The sequence below is a fragment of the Littorina saxatilis genome, linkage group LG2 (genome assembly GCF_037325665.1).
Source record: "Littorina saxatilis isolate snail1 linkage group LG2, US_GU_Lsax_2.0, whole genome shotgun sequence".
NCBI classification, from domain to species: Eukaryota; Metazoa; Mollusca; class Gastropoda; order Littorinimorpha; family Littorinidae; genus Littorina; species Littorina saxatilis.
Window position 1 is genome coordinate 56,342,738 of NC_090246.1, and position 24,053 is coordinate 56,366,790.

Sequence of the window (24,053 nt, forward strand, 5' to 3'; positions counted from 1 at the left end):
AAGGATTTTTTACAGGGGTAGACAAATCAGCCCCATTTTATCAAAGGGAAGGTGCAGGTGGAGATAATTCAAGCGAAGACAACTCTGTCTTACCTACAAACATTACGGCCCCCTTTATTCAAGGGTTTCATTCTAGAATGGCACCCCTGTACTTGCGCAGGGTTAGAATTCCAACCTGGACCCGGTCCATTCTAGAATGAAACCGGATTCTAAGTTCGCGCAGAACACATGCAACCATTCAAAAAGTTTACTGTACCTGGAGTACAACAGCAAACACACAAACAAACAGAACGCGGGCAAGATAAGTTCGGGAAAAAAAGGTAGAACAACGATCTCTTCAGGGTACGCAAGTCTGGTTCTCCTTTACACAATGATTACTGAGCAATTGCTTCCCTTTGACCGTTCTGTTTATCGACACTTCTTGTCTTGCATTTTGTGATGTTTTCTTGAATGACAACCAGCCTTCTTCGACAACGGACACATTCGCGCACACACACACACACACACTCATGCGCAAGTTTGCACCATGACTTTCAACTGCTAAGCTTATGCCAACTTTTGTTCTGCACGTTGGGGGATTAAGATTACCAGAGGAGCACATTTTTATCTACACCGGTAGGTTCGATAATCAGGCTACAACATGGAGGACAAGAAGCGTGCGTCAAATGTTGAAACAGGAAGCGATGAGAAAGGTGGCAACATAAAACGAACCAAGCTGGATGTTCAGTGAGTAATATCAAGTAACACCAGTGGGGACTGAACCGCTATGTTATCGTGTGTCGAAATGCTGGCACAAAATGATGGCCGTGTCCGGGATAAGCTTACTCGTGTTTTTCATGCCGCTTCACTGAGCGTATTTGGCGCTGCGGGTCCGCACGAATGGCACTTTTTCCCGTGTGTGATTCAGTTAACATTACCAGAAGTAGGTTATCGAATATTTCTTTGGGGTTGTTCCGGTGTTTACACGTCTTTTTCGTGTATACGAAGAAATGTCTAGATGCAGCTTCGATCAATAGATTGATCAAGCAATGTCTCTAATCGAGGTCATGGTGGTTATACTGTGAACCTGTCACCCCTCGGCAGAGTGAACTCATCTGCGTCTATAAAGTTAGCTGTGCAGGCTGGTTGGAGTCTCTCTAGTCACGTTCAGATAACAGGACACATCGCACTTACACTGCTCGTCAGCATGGCACAGTAAGAATGATTTCATTTGCGATACATGTGTACTTTCCTTTAACCGACGGCTCGTGAAATCGTTTTACAACACCCAGGACAGAACTTTAGTTGTGAGCCGGTGAACGGGGAATTTCGAGCCGTTGTACAGCTTTCCAGCGCAGTGCTTCTATTATCGCTTAACGCTCAACTTTCGTTTTCGATCGACTGTTGAGCTTTGGTGATTTGTTTCATTCCCGCTGCTCTCTCTCCTCCCTTCCCTCCCTCTTTTCATCCATAATAGAGCAGTATTATATTGACACAAAAAATTGAGTTTCACTCTTCCATGAAAAACTTTAGCACTCCCATTATGTTCAAGAAAGACAAAAAGAAAAAGAATTTATGTGGTGGAATTTTGAAAGTGCAAGTTTGCCAGTCATGAATTCAGGGATGAAAATTCCCATCAGGAAACTAGTAATTCCTGATTTGTAAGATTATTTCCTGACACATAGTGACAGATTTTGTGAATGTCCACAAACGCAAGAAGGTGTTTTTTTTATTGAAATAGAAAAAGAAAAAAAATCTGATTGTGATAATTCTCAGCTTTCAGTTTAGTTCCTGTGAATATGATTCATGACCTCTGCACTATGTTGAACTTGAAGTCTGCATGAGATGTTGAATTATTTCTGTGTTTTTGAGGGGTTATTTTTGTAACAAAGCCAGCAATTGAATATTGAGCAATATTAAACGATAAAACAAATCTAAAGCAGACATCATAGATTTTGACATGTTTTATTTTGTCTATCATAATTTCTAGTGACTAACCTTTGTTGTTTATTTGTTGTTGGTTTTTATCTGTCATCTGTTAATAAATATATATACTTCCCTTTCTCCCCCCCCCCCCCCCCCCCCCCCTTTATGAATGTGTATTACTTTTAGTCTGTATTGCCTGTGCCCTTGACATCATCCAACCACTTCTCTCCCCTTTCATTCATTTCCGTTCCTGGAGTTTCTTCCCCTTTTTGCGTGTTTCCCCTCCATTTTCTTTCAAACCTTGTTCGTTCCGTGTTGCATCTGCTTTTTGTTGTCTTTTGTGTTCTTGTTTTTCCTGATGAAGCTTCCAGAAGCGAAAATTCGTTATCGTCTTGTGTCGTCTTTGTATCGGTGAGTACAGTAATCCTTTGTTTTTTAAAATATATACTTGTATTCAGTTGAAATTCTGCCTTTTGAAATGTCATTAGGTGTTGCAGGTTGCTGTTGGATTTACAGATTAAATGCTTTAAGGATTATACTGATCATCTGTTCTTACTTCTACCATTATACACTTTTTTCCCAACAGAGAAGGAATCCTGCTAGCCTATGGCAACCCTCTGTTGGACATCTCTGTGAATGATGACAGCTGTGTCAAACTTTTGAAAAAGTGAGATATTTATTTATTTTAGGCTGTTGCGTCTTCGAAGTGTAACTTCCTCATACTCTTGAGTCTGTACATTGTTTTTGGTTCACTAGGATGTATTGATCAGAAAATGACCAAAAACGCCTCTGAAAAATAAGAAGTGTTTCTTTTACATGCAAACACGGGGCGGGGATGTAGCTCAGTCGGTAGCGCGCTGGATTTGTATCCAGTTGGCCGCTGTCAGTGTGAGTTCGTCCCCACGTTCGGCGAGAGATTTATTTCTCAGAGTCAACTTTGTGTGCAGACTCTCCTCGGTGTCCGAACACCCCCCGTGTGTACACGCAAGCACAAGACCAAGTGCGCACGAAAAAGATCCTGTAATCCATGTCAGAGTTCGGTGGGTTATAGAAACACGAAAATACCCAGCATGCTTCCTCCGAAAACGGCGTATGGCTGCCTATAAATGGCGGGGTAAAAAACAGTCATACACGTAAAATTCCACTCGTGCAAAAAACACGAGTGTACGTGGGAGTTTCAGCCCACGAACGCAGAAGAAGAAGACATGCAAACATTAGTCCATATTTAATTGCCCTGTACCAAATAAAATGAAACTGCACTGTTTGAGAACAAACACAGCCAGTTGACATGGATTAAAGACACAGTGCAGCTCACAGCCTTTGTTTTGCGTTTTTGTTGCAGCTGAGTGCATTTACAGTTCAAAAATCCTCATATGGTAGTAAAACAAACCCAAAACTACCCAACGACGACATCTGTGAAGCTCGACAGTTTCTTGTTCACACGAGTGCATAAATTAACCTAGTTATTACGTTGGTGTTTGGTCGGAGTTCGATTCAACTGAGTGATTCCGGCCTCCATTTTGTTTTACACAAACTCATGATGACGTCTGACATAGTTTGCTTAGTGACGTGTCTTTTTGTGCATGATGTGGTGATCTACCTGATCTAAATTTAGATCCAAAAATAGGTCAAGACCAGCCGGGTCCGAGTACGAAATTAATTCGTAAAAAAATCGCAGTTCTTGACTCTTTGGGCGCAAGTCAATGAAACTTGGCAGTTCTTCTAACGGATAGCTGCCTGAGGTGTGACTGAAAGCCCCAGGGGCTCTGTGCACCTGGATTTCACAAGTTCAGTACCTTTTAATGCTATTTCATTTTTGTATGACCTTTTACTGAATGCTTTTTTTTTTAAACTTGTTGACAGGTATGACCTGGAAGCAAACAATGCTATCTTGGCAGAAGAAAAACATGTCCCGCTGTGAGTATTTTCCCACTGTCTCCCGCCATTACCGCTCCTGTGCCATTGCTCTTATCATTTGACCTGAAAGAGTGGTTGCAGGGTTTGCAGTTGGTTTCACTAATGTTCATGTGAACATTCATTAGCTTGACACATTTTATCTTGTTGATGTTCCATGCTTTTGATTACATGATTTGAATGCATAGATACATACATGTATCTGGTTGTGAGTCTGTATAAGATAGTTTGTAAGAACTAAAGTGTACACAGTATTTATACCGGCACGGTTGGCCTAGTGGTAAGGCGTCCGCCCCGTGATCGGGAGGTCGTGGGTTCGAACCCCGGCCGGGTCATACCTAAGACTTTAAAATTGGCAATCTAGTGGCTGCTCCGCCTGGCGTCTGGCATTATGGGGTTAGTGCTAGGACTGGTTGGTCCGGTGTCAGAATAATGTGACTGGGTGAGACATGAAGCCTGTGCTGCGACTTCTGTCTTGTGTGTGGCGCACGTTATATGTCAAAGCAGCACCGCCCTGATATGGCCCTTAGTGGTCGGCTGGGCGTTAAGCAAACAAACAAGCAAACAAACACAGTATTTATTTTGTCATGTATGAGACATTTGGAACCAAACACCTTACATTGCAGATTGTATGTGCTTTGTGTGTGTGTGTTTTTGTATGCGAGATAGACATGACACACACATGCAAACCTGCACGCGCACACACACCCTGTAAACTTGCAAAGCACATGAGTTGAAGATGCATCTTGCCTTTGTTCTTTAATTCTATTTGAGCAAGAGACAGAAAGCAAGAGAGAGATCTTTTGCTGTTCAGTCTTGAGTGAATGTACATGCTTTTTTTTGTGATAAAGAGAAAGAGGGAGAGCAAAAAGGATAAATATTGCACATGTACTAAGGAAAAAAAAAAAAGTCTGTTTACGGTATCCCGACTGACCCTATTTTTTCGCGCGACCCTAGACTTTTATTTGGCATTTGGGGGAGAAAAGAAAACATTTAAATTAAAAAAATAATAAAAAGTCTTTGTTTTTTGGCAAAATAACTTAAAAATATGGTTTTGGGGGAGAAAGACAAAAAAATCCCGACCTACCGACCCTATTTTTTTGTGTGCCTATGTTAACGTAAACAGATTCTTTTTTTTTTTTGCCTAACGGTGTGCTCAGTTCAACTGGGGTGCAACACTTTTCGCTTGTCCTTGTAAAATCTAATCTTGCACATCTAGTACAGATGTCTGTGTTCGCAGGCTAGATATGCAGGGCATTTGCCTTGCGGATTTTATTACCTAAAATAAAAGTAAAGAGCTCTATTTATTGCTGTCCTCACCCCAAAAACATTTCAATGTGCATGGGGTCGCACAGTGGTAAGTATTGTAGATGGGTCTGTGTACATTGTTGTTCAACAGTTGTTTGTTGTATGTTTATCAGGGTTTGCTAGTGTGTGATAGGGTTCGTGTCCGTCTGTAGATGTTAGTTTCTTTGTTAGTCCTGTGTTGACAACTCTTCGACAAGCGCTTAGAACTGTACCCACGGAATACGCGCTATATAAGCTTCATATTGATTGATTGATTGATTGGCTTGCTCAAGGGAATACGAATGGGTTATTTACAGATTTTATGCAAGCATGGCGCAGTAGTAAACCAAACGCTGGAGTATAAAAGCGACAGAGCGAGAGAGAGATCTTTTGCTCAGTTGCTGTACATGTGTCTGGTTGATTAAACTGGAATACATTACATTACACTTGAAATCTGTAAGCTTACAACAAACAGCTGTTTTTGTTGCTGCTTTTTCTCTCTCTCTAATTTCTGTTTTTTTAGAATGGGCTTTGAACAATGATTGTTGATGTGACTGTTTTTCCTTCAGCTACAAAGAGTTGGTTGACACATACCCTGACAAGGTGGAGTACATTCCTGGTGGAGCTACCCTTAATGCCGTGAGAGCCACACAGGTAACAGCAACAAACTTGTCACCATCAAATTAGCAAGTGTGTTTTACTGGTTGTTTGCTTTTCATTTTTTTTTTGTGCTTTCTTTTTGTGCGAGTGTGGTGAGGGGGACTTTTTTCTGAGCATAAACTTTGTCCAGTTAACTTGGGTAAAGCAACAAAACAAATGCACATGCTAAAGATGAAAAGAGAAGAACAAGCCGATTTGTTTATTGAAGAAGTCTCTTCCCTCGTTCCCATTGTTCCATGGCTTTAGCTGTCGTACACAAAGAAAATAAGTTCAGCAGCCTACTTTCTCTGGTCTTAGTTGTCTTCAGTAAAATATTGTGGGGACAGGTACCTAAACAAGTGCCTTTTTTTTTTTAAGATTGGGAGAACATTTTCAATGCGGTAATTATTGTTTAAAGTTTCAGCTGTGTGCGTTTTTTTGTCGATTCTTCATGACTGTTTGCTGACTCATGATAACTCCTTGGCTTGCAGTGGATTCTCCAGAAGCCAAAGGTGACCACCTATTTTGGGTGCATCAGCCATGACAAATTCGGAGAAATCATCACCAAGAAGAGTGAGGCGGCAGGTGTGAATGTTAAGTTCCAGTTCACAGACAAACAGCCTACGGGTACCTGTGGGGTTATCTGCACAGGTAGCAACAGGTGAGTTGACAGTAAACAGGTAGTTTAGGCTGAGAAGCGTGGTTGTTTGACGCCGCATATTAATGTTGTGGAAGATTGGCTGCAGTCTGTGCTTTATATGTTTCCACTGTTGAAAGTACCTCAGGATTTGTCTAAAAAAAACTGGGGGAAAAACACAGAAGAACAAATAAATTCTCATGTATGCGGAGATACTGAATGTTGAGTGTTGTGTGCTGCACACATTGCTTTCTTGCCTTTGAGCTTTTCTTTTTTTTTTTAAAAAGGACCAAAAATCACATTAAGCATACACATGCACTCGTAGTTACAGACATAAAGACATGCAAACTGTATTTTGGAACAAATACAGTTATCGCACATTTCATCAGTTTTGATTACACTGTACTTGTAACAGACTGTCATGAAGTAGCTGAACAGTCAGCTTCACAAGACAACATGACAGAATAATGCTAATACTAGTGAGTAATACATGTGTTTTCAATGGGTAGCTTCTGATAGTATAAGGGACAGCTTGAGCTATCAGGGGAAAGCTTCTGAAAATGGATATGTCCGAACCCTCCCCCCGTGTACACTACATTGGGTGTGCACGTTAAAGATCCCACGATTGACAAAAGGGTCTTTCCTGGCAAAATTGCTTAGGCACAGTTAATAATTGTCTACCTATACCCGTGTGACTTGGAATAATAGGCCGTGAAAGGTAAATATGCGCCAAAATGGCTGCAATCTACTGGCCGTATAAAATTTCATCTCACACGGCATCACTGCAGAGCGCCTAGAACTGTACCCACGGAATATGCGCGATATAAGCGTCATTGATTGATTGATATGTCATGATGCTCAGTATGTCGTAGAAACTCTCAGGCAATTAAGATCTGTTCCCATTTCAATTCTCTTCAACTCACTTTGGTTGCAGGGGTGGGAGAACCAGGTACTTCTAATGCTTGCACTGCTTTTAGTTTTATTTGTGACATTCAGTGTTGCATTTACAGCTTCTTCTTTTGCAGCAGTTTTGTTTTATTGATCATGGGTTTAGACAAAAAAATGTGTGACAGCTGTCAGGAAAACCAAACACAAGTTGCACTACCCTTTTTGACTAACATGCGAAGCAAAAGTGAGTCTATGTACTCACCCGAGTCGTCCGTCCGTCCGTCCGGAAAACTTTAACGTTGGATATTTCTTGGACACTATTCAGTCTATCAGTACCAAATTTGGCAAGATGGTGTATGATGACAAGGCCCCAAAAAACATACATAGCATCTTGACCTTGCTTCAAGGTCAAGGTCGCAGGGGCCATAAATGTTGTCTAAAAAACAGCTATTTTTCACATTTTCCCCATTTTCTCTGAAGTTTTTGGGATTGAATACCTCACCTATATATGATATATAGGGCAAAGTAAGCCCCATCTTTTGATACCAGTTTGGTTTACCTTGCTTCAAGGTCAAGGTCACAGGAGCTCTTCAAAGTTGGATTGTATACATATTTTGAAGTGACCTTGACCCTGAACTATGGAAGATAACTGTTTCAAACTTAAAAATTATGTGGGGCACATGTTATGCTTTCATCATGAGACACATTTGGTCACATATGATCAAGGTCAAGGTCACTTTGACCCTTATGAAATGTGACCAAAATAAGGTAGTGAACTACTAAAAGTGACCATATCTCATGGTAGAAAGAGCCAATAAGCACCATTGTACTTCCTATGTCTTGAATTAACAGCTTTGTGTTGCATGACCTTGGATGACCTTGGTCAAGGTCATGTAAAGGTCAAGGTCAAGCATGTGAGTCGTATGGGCTTTGCCCTTTTTAAAGTTATGTGCTGAAAACCTTCAACAGTGAACATTTTCTGATTTTCACATTTGGAGGTATGGGGTTTCTACAGGTTCCAATCTCTATGTATACCATTGCAAATGTTTTTTGTGGGGTGTTGTTTTTGTAAAATGTGAAAAACTAAACAGGGATTTTTGCTTTCAACCTTGTATTCCTGTGCACAGTTACTGTAAATCGGTACCTTGAGTCAAGTTGAATGACTGCAAACCTGGTTGCTTGACCCTGTTGCGGTTGCATTCAGAAGCTCCAAATTTTAAAGCTAATAACGTATGTGACAGGGAGACTGCTGCGTCACCCTTCACAGTGGACTCTGCAGTTGTCGGCTGTTGAAGAGGGCGAGCTGTTTATAGCTTGACATTTCTTCTACGTCGCTGACACCTGTGAATTGTAGAGTTCTGTTTGTGATAGGGTCTGGCTGCTGCTGTCTCCTTGTATGTTCTTGGAAACTTGAGAGTACCCATAACAGTTTTTATAGGGCTATTAATTTAGCTCTAAAATTCTCAATCCTGTTTGAATGGCTTTGCCTCTAAAGGTGATAGTTGTGCTTCTTGTACTCGGTTGCACATATAATGAATCTCTTTTGTGTACGTTGATTGACATCCTTTGCCCTAGCGTTGGACATTAAAAACTCATTTTGCTAACAAAAATTGCAATACACTGTATATACCAGGTTTTGTGGAAAGTACACTGTCACATATTATTAGTCTGACAAGGCTGAAGTTGTTGCTGTTGATTGTTATTGTTGCTGTTGCAGCTGTTTCAGGTTTTCCCTCTGTTTGCAATTCATTTGCTATGTCTGAAGCTTTGTTTGCATTCCATATTTCCCATTTCCCACTGTTAGTAAGCTTTGTGTTGCTGCATATTGTTTGCGATCAGAGCTTGGTCACTTGAGAAAGAGTTGCTTCCCTTGAACCATTGGCATTGATTTTAGTGGCTGCAGCATGGTAACATTTAAGAAAAAAATATATCAACTCAATTGTGGCTATTTTGCAAGCAAAAATGTAATGATGATGGCTTGGTCATAGAGCTTGTTGTCATATTAAAGCATGCAAAAGAGCTATTGCATCATTTATATCCACAGAAAAGGGATCAGACTGATTGATTTATGGTCCATAGTATGCTTGCCTAGTTTTTGAAGTCGTCAAGCCAGCAAGTTACACTTTTGACAAGCATGTTTGAAATTCATGGGATTGCTTGACTGACTCCTAGCAAGATCAGTCATTTTGATTTTGATACGTCATTGACGGATGACTTATTCCTTCCCAAGACCCTGTTGTTTGTGTTGGTGTGTGTGTGTGCGCATGCGTGCGCACGCACGCGTGTGTGTGTGCGTGTGTAATATAATATTTTGGGCAAGGCATTGTTTGTTTTCATCCTTGGTGTGTTCATGGCAGATTGTTGTGTCAGCATAGTGTATTCATTATGGAGATGTTTCATCGCAGCTTCACAGGATAAAACCTGCAAAGCAAAACTTGGAGCCGAAGAACACTGCAGACTCCTTTTAGGCCCCCAATTTAAAGACTCTCCTTGTTTTTCACATTGCCTGTTCATAAGGCCAAACAAAAAAAATAGGTGTGGTTACGGTAACATAGCCAAAAAAAATAGGGTAGAAGTAGGCAATCACTTTTTTTTTTTTTTACTTTTTTTCTAATGTGTACAAATTAAACCTACTTGACAGGGAAATAAGTGTGCGACTCGGGCGCTTTCGCTTTCATTGCGTTTTCTGCACTCGTTGTTTTTTGTGTGTGTTTTTTTTACAAATGTAATAAAAAGTTATAGGGTCGGCCCCTAAAAATAGGGTAGGTCGGGTTACCGTAACCACACCGATTTTTTTTTTAGGCCTAACCTCTGTAAATTGACCTTCCTTTTAAGACTCCCACCTTTTCAAGACCTGATTTATTAGATTTTTATGTCGTTAATGGGGGGATCCAATGTACTTTGGTAGAGCTACAAATTCTGGTAAGAAGACTCAGCGAAGTCTTCACGAAGTCGACTTCAAGGCTGAAAGGTGCTAATAGACTTTCCGGATATAACTCTGTACGGTGTTTTTAGTGCTGTGAAAAAGTTGCACTCCTGACACAGTGAGATAAATAACAACTTGCTGATCGAACATCTAAGACCAGAGATTGCTGCCAATAACTAGCTCTGATGAGTATGTTATGCAGTGTCCGCTCGATATGATGCCCTTGTCTTTAGAAATTATACATATATCAGAGTTAAGGATTCGTTGGGGCAATGATCGGTGGCCAGCAGTGATCGCTGATAACTTGTTTTTGCCCGAGGTCAAATGTTTTTTTACTGTGGTCATGTGGGTTTGGCTTGAACTTGAAGTCACGTGAGTTTGGGAAGACTTGGGTACTCAGCAATCATTGCAGGGCATCGGCGGTAAATTATGGCTTCAATGTGCATATTTTCCAGAAACGAAGGGCATACTTGTCATTCAGACTCTTCAGAACATACACAGTGGAATTTGTTAATCATTGCGACTGCTGGTCGTAACTGGTTGGAAGTGTGTTGTTGTTTGACTCACTGTCTGGGGCGTAACTGGTTGGAAGTGTGTTGTTGTTTGACTCACTGTCTGGGGCGCAACTCTTCCACAGCACTAACAATCCTGACACAGAGATTTCTAAACATTGTTGTTAGATCTTCAACAACTTCCCAAAAGTCATTTTCAAAATACCCTGAACTATTGACTCACAAATTATCCCTTGAGTCCTTCTTTTCTATCTTTTTTATATTTAGTCAAGTTTTGACTAAATATTTTAACATCGAGGGGGAATCGAAACGAGGGTCGTGGTGTATGTGCGTGCGTGTGTGTGTGTGTGTGTGTGTGCGTGCGTGTGTGTGTGTGTGTAGAGCGATTCAGACTAAACTACTGGACCGATCTTTATGAAATTTGACATGAGAGTTCCTGGGTATGAAATCCCCGAACGTTTTTTTCATTTTTTTGATAAATGTCTTTGATGACGTCATATCCGGCTTTTCGTGAAAGTTGAGGCGGCACTGTCACGCCCTCATTTTTCAACCAAATTGGTTGAAATTTTGGTCAAGTACTCTTCGACGAAGCCCGGGGTTCGGTATTGCATTTCAGCTTGGTGGCTTAAAAATTAATTAATGACTTTGGTCATTAAAAATCTGAAAATTGTAAAAAAAAATAAAAATTTATAAAACGATCCAAATTTACGTTTATCTTATTCTCCATCATTTGCTGATTCCAAAAACATATAAATATGTTATATTCGGATTAAAAACAAGCTCTGAAAATTAAATATATAAAAATTATTATCAATTTTTTTTTTTTTCGAAATCAATTTAAAAACACTTTCATCTTATTCCTTGTCGGTTCCTGATTCCAAAAATATATAGATATGATATGTTTGGATTAAAAACACGCTCAGAAAGTTAAAACGAAGAGATGTACAGAAAAGCGTGCTATCCTTCTCAGCGCAACGAATACCCCGCTCTTCTTGTCAATTCCACGTGCACTGCCTTTGCCACGGGCGGTGGAGTGACGATGCTACGAGTATACGGTCTTGCTGCGTTGCGTTGCGTTCAGTTTCATTCTGTGAGTTCGACAGCTACTTGACTAAATATTGTATTTTCGCCTTACGCGACTTGTTCTCCTTTAGAACTGCTTACTGACTGTGACCTTTATTATCCTTACTTTTCAGGTCACTTATAGCCAATTTGGCAGCAGCAAACTGCTTCACAGAAGACCATTTAGATGAGCCTTCCAACTGGAAGCTTGTTGAAAAAGCACAGTTCTTCTACACTGCGGTAAGTTTCTCTCCTATTTCTTTCTTTCTTTATTTGGTGTTTAACGTCGTTTTCAACCACGAAGGTTATATTGCGACGGTTCTCTCCTATTTGTTTAGTGCCAGTTTCTCTGATCAAGAAAAGTGAAGTGGCAATATTTTGTGAAAAACAGTCCTTCTGGATAATACGAATAAGCAATATGTTGGTGTCGATCTTGAGATAAATACAAGTAAATGCTTCTGTAAGCTGTATCTAGCTATACATAAAGTAATGTCTTTTTGTAAGGGATCTTGTTCTGACCTTGGCCTGACTTCATGAAAGACTGGAAAAAATTCCCATGCTTTCTTCTTCTTTCCAATGCTATTGCGGAATATTTCCTATAATGTCAGTTATGTAAATTCTGTATTGAATAAAGTTCTCACGTTGCACACACCTCTTGTGTTTCTAAAAGGGGGGAGGGGACAGGCAGGGCAGGGCATGACAGGGGGAGGTTTAGAGGGTACATGTTGGTCGCTTCAAAACAAACAAAAATGAATAATGAGATTTTTTAAAAAAAAGTAGATAGCCTTTCAGTGATGACCCTGGACTTTCCCTAAAAAATCAATTCATTCATTTAAACCAAGACAAAGATGTTTCTGCTATTGTTTTGGGTTTTTTTTTAATAGCAAATGTCTTTTCTTGCAGGGATTCCCCTTGACGGTGAGCCCAACCAGTATGCTGCGACTGGCCAAGCACGCCAAGGAAACGGGAAAGACGTACTGCATGAATCTCTCTGCTCCCTTCCTTTGCAGCGTCTTCAAGGAGCCCATGATGAAAGTCATTCCCTACGTCGATTACCTGTTTTGCAACGAATCGGTTAGTAGACCAGGCTGTTTTACATTGGTGTTTGTGCAGTGTTGTTTGTTTTTGATCTGACGCATTGTTCTGGCTTGTCTGCCTGTTTTGACATGTAGGAGGTCTTAGTCAGGACTTTTGGATCTATATGTATACATATTTTCCATTTAGGTTGAACTTTAACTATTGTTCTCAGAGTCTGGGAACAACACTGTTTGCTGCAGTCAACAAGTAGTTGAATGTGAAGTTTGCTTGCTTTATTTACAGTTTGAAGCAGTGATAAAACTGTTGATCTATTCAGTGGATATAGTGTTTGTATGTTTATCGAGTGAGGGGGAGGGGGGGAGGAAGAAACAACTGTGACTTGTGTATAATTCCAGAAATGTGTATGCCTATCATAAGTTTGGTTGGGTTTTAATTGAATATTTAATGATTTTGTTCTCCTCTTTTCAGGAAGCTGATGAATTTGGAAAAGTGCATGAATATAACGTGAGTATCACTATCAATATATTACCTTGATTTTTTAACTGTCTGTTCCAATTGCTAGTTATGGCATTAATTTTTTGACAGTGCATGTATGTCGCTCCTTGCATTGTATTGTTCGGAAAATATAGCCGCATCACACTTAGACATGATAAGTTCCATTCAGAAACGGAAAAGAGATGCACGGATAAAGCGGTAGTATGTGTGGATAACGGTAATAAAAAGTTCATTGCTTTTCCTCAGGTTGGATTTTGTGCAGCACAACTATTCTGACCCAAAAGACAGTTGTTATATCAGAAGCTGAAAAAAATCATTTATTCTTGCAGACAACTGATCGCAAGGAGATTGCTCTAAAGATGGCTGCCTTGCCCAAAGAAGATGCCAGTCGTCCTCGTACTGTCATCATCACGCAAGGGGCTGAGCCTGTTATCATTGCCAAAGGTAGTGTTTGTGAATACACATGCACAGACATTTTTCTGTTGTGTCAAATGTTCATTGGAAAGTTGTACACACACACACCCCCCCCCCCCCCCCCCCAACAAACACACACGCCCATATGTTTTGTGACCTACCTGATGCATGTATTCCTTTTGCTGTTACATAAAAATGTATTACATATATATAGCTGCATCTCACTTTTCACATTTTTTCTGAGGACATGAACCAAAATGATTTGTACAATTGTTTGTGTTACCAAATTGGTTCATTCTTGTAATTTTTGATGAATGCATGGTAGTGGTTACAAGATTTCTGAAATTAAATTTGTTTTGTTAGTTTATTACATAATAATCATGGCGTGTGTCCTTCATTTTGCAGACGGCAAAGTGACAGAGTATCCCGTGAAGCTACTGCCAGACAGCTCCATCGTGGACACCAACGGTGCTGGGGATGGTTTTGTCGGAGGTAAGTGCTCGTGCCTCTAATCAACAGTCGGGATAATGACATTTTGAATATGGCCAAATAATGTCACAGGTGGAGTGTAAACCCAAAACAATCCCAGAATAATTGTGATAGTCACCTTTTAATGGATCCTTCAACAGAGGAGGGAGCAACTTCTGCTTGTCATTCCTTGACTAATTCTGTCTGTGTACTCATGAGTGCATTCTTGCCATCATGGGCACAACATTCACAGGATCACTTTACTTTGTTTGAGGGGGTCCTGATTTGGCCTAGTATGGTCCGCTGGACCCGAAAAACAACACCTAACTAACTTTGTTTGAGATCAAATATTCACTTCATGACGTGCAAAGCCAAAGGCTGCAAGTGATATTAATACATGTACAGCCAAACGATGCATGCATGATCTTTGAAAGATAGCACGTTGGTGTCCGTGTGCCTGTGGTGACAATTGTCACAAAGGCTCTTAGACTGAACTGTTACATCTCCCCCGAAATCGGCGTATACTGCCTGAATGGCGGGGTAAAAACGGTCATACACGTAAAAAAAAATCCACTTGTGACAAAAACATGAGTGAACGTGGGAGTCTAAGCCCATGAACAAAGAAGAACTGTTGCATGCAAAAAGTCATGCTTGATTTATAACATAATTTTGAAACATGATAATCTACTATCCATGAGAGAGGTGCATATTAATGAGCAAGGTATAATTTGAAGGCTTAATTGGAGCTTCAGTCCTACAATGTTTGACAAATAGTTTTAAATCTCAAGACCTCAACGAATTCCAGTACAGAGTTACTGGCCCTTCTGTCAGAAGTTGGCTGACTGGGATGGAGAAGGAATAGTGTGTGTGTGTGACCTCACCAAATTCCAGTACAGAGTTACTGGCCCTTCTGTTAGAGGTTAGCTAACTGGGATAAAAAGAGAATAACCATTTAGTACAGTGGCAAGTTGTGTGTGTGTGTGACCTCACCAAATTCCAGTACAGAGTTACTGGCCCTTCCATTAGAGGTAAGCTAACTGGGATGAAAAGGGAATAACCAGTCAGTATAGTGGAAAGTTGTGTGTGTGACCTCACCAAATTCCAGTACAGAGTTACTGGCCCTTCCATTAACTGGGATGAAAAGGGAATAACCAGTCAGTACAGCATCTTGAACACGCGGCCAGTACAACTGGCCTTGACACGGAACGATTCAAGGGGGGCAATCTCAAGTCATCTGAAAGAGGGAAATCCAAACGCAATCCGCCTTGTTCGATTTTATGGGCTTGGACGATAGAGAAAAATAAGAAAAGCAAAAGCTGGAGTCCAGTCTGGACGAAACTGCTATCAAGAATGCAGAATTGATTTTTTCTGAGGTTTTTTTAACCATAAGCGCCATGTTTATCGGACCAGGAAACTCTTCCAGAGTGAGGCCCCTTTGTTGGTTTCACTGTGGTGAACAGCAGTTATGAGAAATTCGAAATGAGAAATGGCGCTTACGGCTAAAATAAAAACTCAGAAAAAATCAATTCTGCGTTCTTGATAGCAGTTTCGTCCAGACTGGACTCCAGCTTTTGCTTTTCTTTATTTTTCTCTATCGTCCAAGCCCATAAAATCGAACAAGGCGGATTGCGTTTGGATTTCCCTCTTTCAGATGACTTGAGATTGCCCCCCTTGAATCGTTCCGTGTCAAGGCCAGTTGTACTGGCCGCGTGTTCAAGATGTCAGTACAGTGGCAAGTTGTGTGACCTCACCAAATTCCAGTACAGAGTTACTGGCCCTTCCATTAGAGGTAAGCTAACTGGGATGAAAAGGGAATAACCAGTCAGTATGGTGGTAAGTTGTGTGTGTGTGTGACCTCACCAAATTCCAGTACAGAGTTACTGGCCCTTCCATTGGAGGTAAGCTAACTGGGATGAAAAGGGAATAACCAGTCAGAACAGTGGCAAGTTGTGTGTGTGTGTGACCTCACCAAATTCCAGTACAGAGTTACTGGCCCTTCCATTAGAGGTAAGCTAACTGGGATGAAAAGGGAATAACCAGTCAGTATAGTGGAAAGTTGTGTGTGTGACCTCACCAAATTCCAGTACAGAGTTACTGGCCCTTCCATTAGAGGTAAGCTAACTGGGATGAAAAGGGAATAACAAGTCAGTACAGCGGCAAGTTGTGTGTGTGTGTGCAGGGTTCCTGGCCATGTTGATACAAGGTAAACCCATAGGGGAGTGCATCAAGTGTGGGATGTACATCGGCAACATCATCGTGCAGCAGCCCGGCTTCACCTTGCCCGGCAAACCTGACTACAGTTAATGCACCTGAGGATTCTCTTGCAACAAACCATAGGCATTAGAGACAGCAATAATCATCACTATTTTTTGTTAGTTTTTTACATTAATTTTGTTCAGTTGTTGTTTTCAAAATAAAATGCTTATTACCTGAACATCACGTGAACCACAGCTTTTCATCTCATTTAATTGTCATACTTTTTTTGTTTTTTTGACTGATAGCTTTACATGTACCGTACTTTCCGGGTCATAAGGCGCGACTTTTTTCCTTGAGGTTGACCCCTGCGTCTTGTATAACAAGCGCCTAATCCGTGTATGAAATACAAAAAAAAATCAAAGAAACCGCCTGAGTACCAGTCAAACAACTTGTGATAATGCATGTTTCAGCTACTAGGTACTACCCTGGCCAAGTTTCCTCTCAAGACATCAAAGAGACCGCCCCATAGGTTAAACTCAGTCACTGACCCCGGTGCAGGAAGTGTTTCCTCTCTTTTAATTTTGCTGCGCCCTATGGCCCCCTGCGCCCAATGGGTGACTGGATTACTATTTTGTTTAAAAAGAAGGGGGTGCGCCTTATGCGCTGTAGCGCCTTATAACCCGGAAAATACGGTAGCTACTTTTCTTCCCTTGTTTTTTTGTTTGTTTGTTTTTATTGTTCGGAATAACATTTCTTACACCTTATCATCACTTGAAGCAGTTTTTTATCCTCTCTGTGTCCGTAGTTTTTACATTACTGTGATACCGGGGGCCCGGTAGCTCAGTTGGTAGAGCACTTGACTTGTGATCGGCCGGTCGCAGGTTCGAATTCGGGTCGGGACGGACACGGGTCAACTTTATGTGCAGACCCAGAGACGGAAGCCATGTCCCACCCCCGTGTCATCACAATGGCACGTAAAAGACCTTGGTCATTCTGCCATAAGTGCAAGTAGCTGAATACACCTAAACACGCAGACACCTGGGTAGTGCGACTCCGTTGCTGCTAGCTTTCCACTGGGAGGACGCGACCCGAATTTCCCAGCGATGGGACAATAAAGTAATGAAAATGGAAAAAAAAAAATCTTTTTCAGAATCGAATTCAGCACACTTCAAGTTCAACAACGTCTAGAACCAAAACATGGCATTTTTCTGTGCTTCATTGATTGTTTGTTTTTTCAATAAGGAGGTACATTTGAACATCGACTAAGTGTTGTTAAGTTGTGGCGAGAAAGTGTTGTGCCGTTCATTCATGCATTGGACCAGCTTGGATCTGAACAATTATTGGTGAGAAAGAAAGAATTGTGGGGTTGTTTTTGTGTGTGTGTGTGTGAATGGGGTTCTTATTGTGATTATTGTTGACTGGTGCAAATGTTCATTATTTACTTGAATATGATGCATATTCCTACATTTGCCAATGCCAAGCTGACCTGGGCATCAATTGTGTTTGTTTGTTTGTTTGTTTATATTATCTCCAGCCTCAGATAAAGTTAAGAACGATGATATTCGATCTTTTTTGTTTATTCACATCTTGCAATATAGGATTTTCTTTTTTACTCCTGCAGATTTGTTCCACATGTTCAAATAGATGTACTGATATTGTTCTCCATCATCTTTCTTATGTACAGGTTTGCACATAAGTTTCTTGGCAAACTGTTCCTGCTGTCGCTTAGATTAACAGTGTCCACAACAACTTTTAGGTACAACATATTCACATTTGTAGCTATGTCTATTGGTTGCTTGTAGTTTGTGATGGCATGTTCAGCTTTACCCCCCGCGGGTTAGGGGGAGTCCCATATTGGTTGGGACGAGAAAGAATTTACCCGATGCTACGTACCCAGCATGTCGTAAGAGGCGACTAACGGTTCTGTTTCTCCTTTTACCCTTGTTAAGTGTTTCTTGTATAGAATATAGTCAATGTTTGTAAAGATTTTAGTCAAGCAGTATGTAAGAAATGTCAAGTCCTTTGTACTGGAAACTTGCATTCTCCCAGTAAGGTCATATATTGTACTACGTTGCAAGCCCCTGGAGCAATTTTTTGATTAGTGCTTTTGTGAACAAGAAACAATTAACAAGTGGCTCTATCCCATCTTTCCCCTATCCCATTTCCCCCCTTTCCCCGTCGCGATATAACCGGCCTTGAATGGTTGAAAACGACGTTAAACACCAAATAAAGAAAGAAAGAAAGAAAGATGTTCAGCTTTGGCGAGGGTTGTCAATGTCCGTTTTTGGTAATTAATTTTCTGGTTTGTAAAACAGTGGTACGTATCTGCAACGTGAGGCACTTCCAGGGACAGCCACCTCGAAACAAAGATCACTCTCTTTTGTCCTTCAGTCTCATATCTTTATCAGAGAATACCTGTCTTGACAGGGTGCTTGCAATGTAAGGACATTTTTGGATGGTCCCAATGTTGCCCTTTCACCGCAGGTACCACTGTACTGCTACTGAATTGTAGTGATGATGGTTGGTTGTAGAAACTATCAGATTGTAACCAAAAAAAATTACTTTTAAACCAGTGATTTGTGTTCCAAGTGCCTTGTTTGTGATTTAGCTGTTATTGAGCTTCTACTATCAAGGTTGACATTTTGTGTGTACTTTTGCAGCAAAACCATCTTTGACATTTGAATGTCTTTGCAAACCTTAACTCTTAACAAAAGGAAGTCATGGAAGATGTATGTACATGTATTTAGCTTAGTAACTTAGAGGGTAAAATAATTCACTTGAAAAATGAATGGACTTTATGTGTTTTCCTGCTGTGAAACTTCCGTTCTCTGTAGTAAATCTCACTGCATTGTGGATGTGGATTAACAGAACTTGGGATGCAGTATCAACTTTGCATTTTTCATTGTTTCTGTATTACGTGCACCTCTTTTGATTTGTATTATTAACATAGTGAAAAACATATTGTTGCAAAATGTCCACCCTAGTGGATTGATCTCTAGTGATAAAAGAATGAAATATTCCATCAATTACTTGCCTTGTCTCTTTTGTTGTCAATGGTGGCGGCGGCAATGTGTGTGTGTTGCATGTACACAAATAGAGGTGGTGACAAACAGTTCAGACATGACATTATCTGCCCTTTTCTGTAACATTCAAGAACTGTCACCAAATTCAAGGAAGCTGGTGCAAGGTAGCAGACTTTACAGACGGAGATAACTGTGGTAGTGTGTTGAAACTGAGGCAAGATCCTGGTGAAAAGCAATAATTTTCACTTTGAAAATGTATTCTTCTTCTTCTGCGTTCGTGGGCTGAAACTCCCACGTACACTCGTGTTTTTTGCACGAGTGGAATTTTACGTGTATGACCGTTTTTTACCCCGCCAGTTAGGCAGCCATACGCCGTTTTCAGAGGAAGCATGCTGGGTATTTTCTATAACCCACCGAACTCTGACATGGATTACAGGATCTTTTTCGTGCGCACTTGGTCTTGTGCTTGCGTGTAGACACAGGGGTGTTCGGACACCGAGGAGGGTCTGCACACAAAGTTGACTGAGAAATAAATCTCTCGTCGAACGTGGGGACGAACTCACGCTGACAGCGGCCAACTGGATGCAAATCCAGCGCGCTACCGACTGAGCTACATCCCCGCCCGAAAATGTATTCATTCCGTAAACTTTATTTGCATGGTCAAGGAACATAACTAAATGGCGGACTTATGACGGACAGAATTAATTTGGGACTTGTATTTTACCCCCTTTTCCTTAGCAGTTGCATGGAGTAAGTGGGGGGGTTGCTTTCGCCCTTCAAGGGAAAACACCTCACTTTTAAGCCCCATTCTGATCGATTCTGTTCCACACTCATTCAAACAGGTACAGTAATTATATTTATCCTACATATGTGAGAGAGACACTCGTGAGAAGATAATCGTTCAAATCACACGTGTGTATATCATGTAAATGAGGTCATGTCAAGCAAGTCTGGCAGGGACCTGTTTTTCCACTGCTTATGATGCCAAAGTCACCGAGACAAACGTCATAGAAAAAAAATTGCGCTCGCTGATTACCCTCCGTGAATCTTTAGAACAAACACGTCACGCCACACTTTCAGAGTGACGTTTCTTTGCTTTGACGTAATAGATTGCACGAGGCTTTAGAAGAGATCGAGGTTCCAAAACAAGCGTCTTCAATTTAGCTGCCTCGACTGCAGGACATTTTTAGTAAAATACACATAAGTACAGTATGTAGGATAAACAGAATACTACATGGCTTGCTGTGTCGTACCGGATTTACACTCGTTGCTTTTTCAAATAATGAACAGCTCGCTTTTGCTCGCAGTTCAATATTTTTTTTAAAAACCTCGTGTAAATCTGGTTGGTTTGTTTGTTTGCTTAACACCCAGCCGACCACGAAGGGCCATATCAGGGCGGTGCTGCTTTGACATATAACGTGCGCCACACACAAGACAGAAGTCGCAGCACAGGCTTCATGTATCACCCAGTCACATTATTCTGACACCGGACCAACCAGTCCTAGCACTAACCCCATAATGCCAAACGCCAGGCGGAGCAGCCACTAGATTGCCAATTTTAAAGTCTTAGGTATGACCCGACCGGGGTTCAAACCCACGACCTCCTGATCACGAGGCGGCCGCCTTACCACTAGGCTAAATCTGGTAGGACACGGCAAGCCTTGTAGTATTCTCTATGTATACATAGGCTACATGAAGACCTTTCAGACATTTGGGACACCTTCAAAGGTCAGGCAATTGACATTAAGTAAAGGATTAAGATCTTAGTTTGTCCACACCTGACGAACCTCTGGGTAAGTCAGTAGGAAGGTACAAGTTTTTTACCTAAATGTTCGACTTTTTATATAACTTTATTGGATTGAAGAGGACGGTTTTGTGTGAGGTAAAAATCAGCACTTTTATATGGCGGATTATCTGTAATGTTGTCGCCTGGAGTCACGCTCCGTGCAGCATCAGAAGCTGAAACAATGCGACCACGGTGGTCACTGGGGCATTAACACACCTTGTGACTCTGTGATCGTTCAAGTCACGGCCGGAAAGTCTAGAATGAGGTCTAGAATGAGGTCAAGATGACTCCATTTTAAAATCCCATCCCCCTCAGCGCCAATGATTATTCACAAGTGGGTCAAGGTCAGTGTTTATCTTCAAAAGCTTCCCGTTGTCCGAATCCTTTCAGATGAAGGGGGAAATTGGATTTGTTTCCACTGGCCCCGCCTTGCCCGCTAACAGCAGGCTTGAGGCACCCAGCTGTTCCCCCCAATCTCATCGGAAAACCATCTTAGCTTCCGGCCCCGCTGGCCGCGTGTGCACCTAATCATTGGTTCAAACAAAATCACCAGTGTTATGCAAATACACACACATAGAAACACAACAAAAAGCTTACAAAGAAGCACAAGTTCAAAACTCATTACAAGGCTAACATACAGTTAGGCTATCGTTTTATGGTTGGATATAATTAATAGTGTATATTTAAATCTTCATAAAGTCATACCAGTTTATCGAGATCGTCAAAAACTTCCAAGAAATGAGAATGACAGACGAGAACGCAAAAAGATGAGTAAAGTTAGTTGATGAGATGAAAAGAAGAAAAAAGGTAACGGGCACAAAAGATTACTACGAGATGTCATATTGAACACAAGTCAGTGTGTGAATATCGGATGATAACCTGAACATATCATAATTATCAGTAACTAGGTGGGCCCCAAGAATATAAAAAAACACCCGAATAAAAGTGTCCGAATTCTTCTCAGCGTTTCTCACAGTATCGGCCCCGACCGCAAAAATACTCGGATGAAGTCAAACGATGAAAAAACGAATAAATAAACATTTACAGACGGCTGAAACAACACCACATTTACTATTCCGGGCTATCGGGCAACTCAGTCAGTTTCAAGTTTTAGTGAAAAAAACGTATTTAGGCGGCAATAGTGACTCGACTTTCCCGCGTAATCACGACATGGGAACACAGACTGAGCAACACAAGTGTAATCACGGGACAGTCGCACGCGTGCACACGGGCCTATCAATCATGCAATCATGTGCCATGCGCGTACACTGTCTACGAGGCTCGCACAGTCTTGATGTGCTGTACTGAATAAAACGGATAACGACTCCATCATAACAAAGAAGAATGAAATGGGATACCTTTCCAGCATTCAAGACCGACAGATAATGCCGTTAAAACTTGAAGATATAATGATATATGATTATATAGAACTCTCAATTTAAGACTCCCTCCAATGTTAATACTCTTTTTACATTTAGTCAAGTTTTGACTAAATGTTTTAATATGGACGGGGAATCGAGACGAGGGTGTGGTGTATGTATGTGTGTGTGTGTGTTTGTGTGTGTGTGTATAACGCGATTTAGAGAATCTACTGGACCGATCTTCATGAAACTTAACATGAGAGTTCCTGAGTACGATAGCTCCAGACATTTGTTTTTAATTTTGTTGGATAAATATCTTTGATGACGTCATATCCGGCTTTTTGTGAAAGTTGAGGCGGCACTGTCACGCTCTCATTTTTCAACCAATTTGGTTGAAATTTTGGTCAAATAATCTTCGACAAAGCCCGGACTTTGGTATTGCATTTCAGCATGGATGCTTAAAAAACAATTGATGAGTTTTGTCATTAAAAATCTGAAAATTGTAATTAAAATCTTTTTTTGTAAAACGATCCAAAACCAATTTCATCTTATTCTTTATCATTTTCTGATTCCAAAAACATATAAATGTGTTATATTCGGATAATAAAAAAAAGCTCTGAAAATTAAAATTATGAACATTATGATTAAAATCAAATTTCCAAAATCGATTTAAAAACATGTTCATCTTATTCCGTGTGGGTTCCTGATTCCAAAAACATATAAATATGATATGTTTGGATTAAAAACAAGCTCAGAAAGTTTATATAAAAAAAAAAAGTAAAAAAAGTAAAAACAAGTCGCGTAAGGCGAAAATACAACATTTAGTCAAGCTGTCGAACTCACAGAATGAAACTGAACGCACTGCAATTTTTCAGCAAGACCGTATACTCGTAGCATCGTCAGTCCACCGCTCGTGACAAAGGCAGTGAAATTGACAAGAAGAGCGGGGTAGTAGTTGCGCGTGTTTTTAATCCAAACATATCATATCTATATGTTTTTGGAATCAGGAACCGACAAGGAATAAGATGAAAGTGTTTTTAAATTGATTTGGACAATTTGATTTTGATAATAATTTTTATATATTTAATTTTCAGAGCTTGTTTTTAATCCGAATATAACATATTTATATATTTTTGGAATCAGAAAATGATGGAGAATAAGATAAACGTAAATTTGGATCGTTTTATAAATTTTTATTTTTTTTTACATTTTTTGACCAAAGTCATCAATTAATTTTTAAGCCACCAAGCTGAAATGCAATACCGAAGTCCGGGCTTCGTCGAAGATTACTTGGCCAAAATTCCAACCAATTTGGTTGAAAAATGAGTGTATGACAGTGCCGCCTCAACTTTTACGAAAAGCCGGATATGACGTCATCAAAGACATTTATCCAAAAAATTAAAGAAACGTCCGGGATATCTTACCCAGGAACTTTCCTGTCAACTTTCATAAAGATCGGTCCAGTAGTTTACTCTGAATCGCTCTACACACACACACGCACA

The 24,053-nt window shown here is 40.6% G+C and overlaps 1 protein-coding gene and 1 long non-coding RNA gene across 4 annotated transcripts in view; both read left to right on the top strand.

The window, feature by feature from the left end:
* The window catches only part of LOC138959325 (uncharacterized), a 282,799-nt gene that overhangs the window by 94,623 nt on the left and 164,123 nt on the right, over nt 1–24,053 (top strand). The gene's annotated exons all lie outside the window — the stretch shown is intronic.
* Nucleotides 582–17,202, top strand: LOC138959324 (uncharacterized). Of its 3 annotated transcripts, none has more exons than XM_070330753.1 (12): nt 582–726; nt 2,492–2,572; nt 3,769–3,822; nt 5,676–5,760; nt 6,237–6,406; nt 7,317–7,331; nt 11,905–12,010; nt 12,674–12,844; nt 13,277–13,312; nt 13,633–13,747; nt 14,123–14,209; nt 16,365–17,202. In XM_070330753.1, the coding sequence occupies exons 1-12, from the start codon at nt 641–643 to the stop codon at nt 16,487–16,489; spliced, it is 1,131 nt and encodes a 376-aa protein (XP_070186854.1). In that variant the 5' UTR covers nt 582–640; the 3' UTR covers nt 16,490–17,202. The 3 variants fall into 3 exon arrangements, with proteins under 3 accessions (XP_070186854.1, XP_070186855.1, XP_070186856.1); XM_070330755.1 differs by lacking the exon at nt 582–726 and adding an exon at nt 1,091–1,194; XM_070330754.1 differs by lacking the exon at nt 7,317–7,331 and having other exon boundaries at nt 583–726.

Bases quoted from the DNA above. Each gene is read 5' to 3' on its own strand.
- LOC138959324 (XM_070330753.1), top strand. From the start codon at position 641: ATGGAGGACAAGAAGCGTGCGTCAAATGTTGAAACAGGAAGCGATGAG. The intron at 13,748-14,122 runs GTAGTGTTTGTG...TTCATTTTGCAG, and splicing joins GCCTGTTATCATTGCCAAAG to ACGGCAAAGTGACAGAGTAT. The intron at 14,210-16,364 runs GTAAGTGCTCGT...GTGTGTGTGCAG, and splicing joins TGGGGATGGTTTTGTCGGAG to GGTTCCTGGCCATGTTGATA.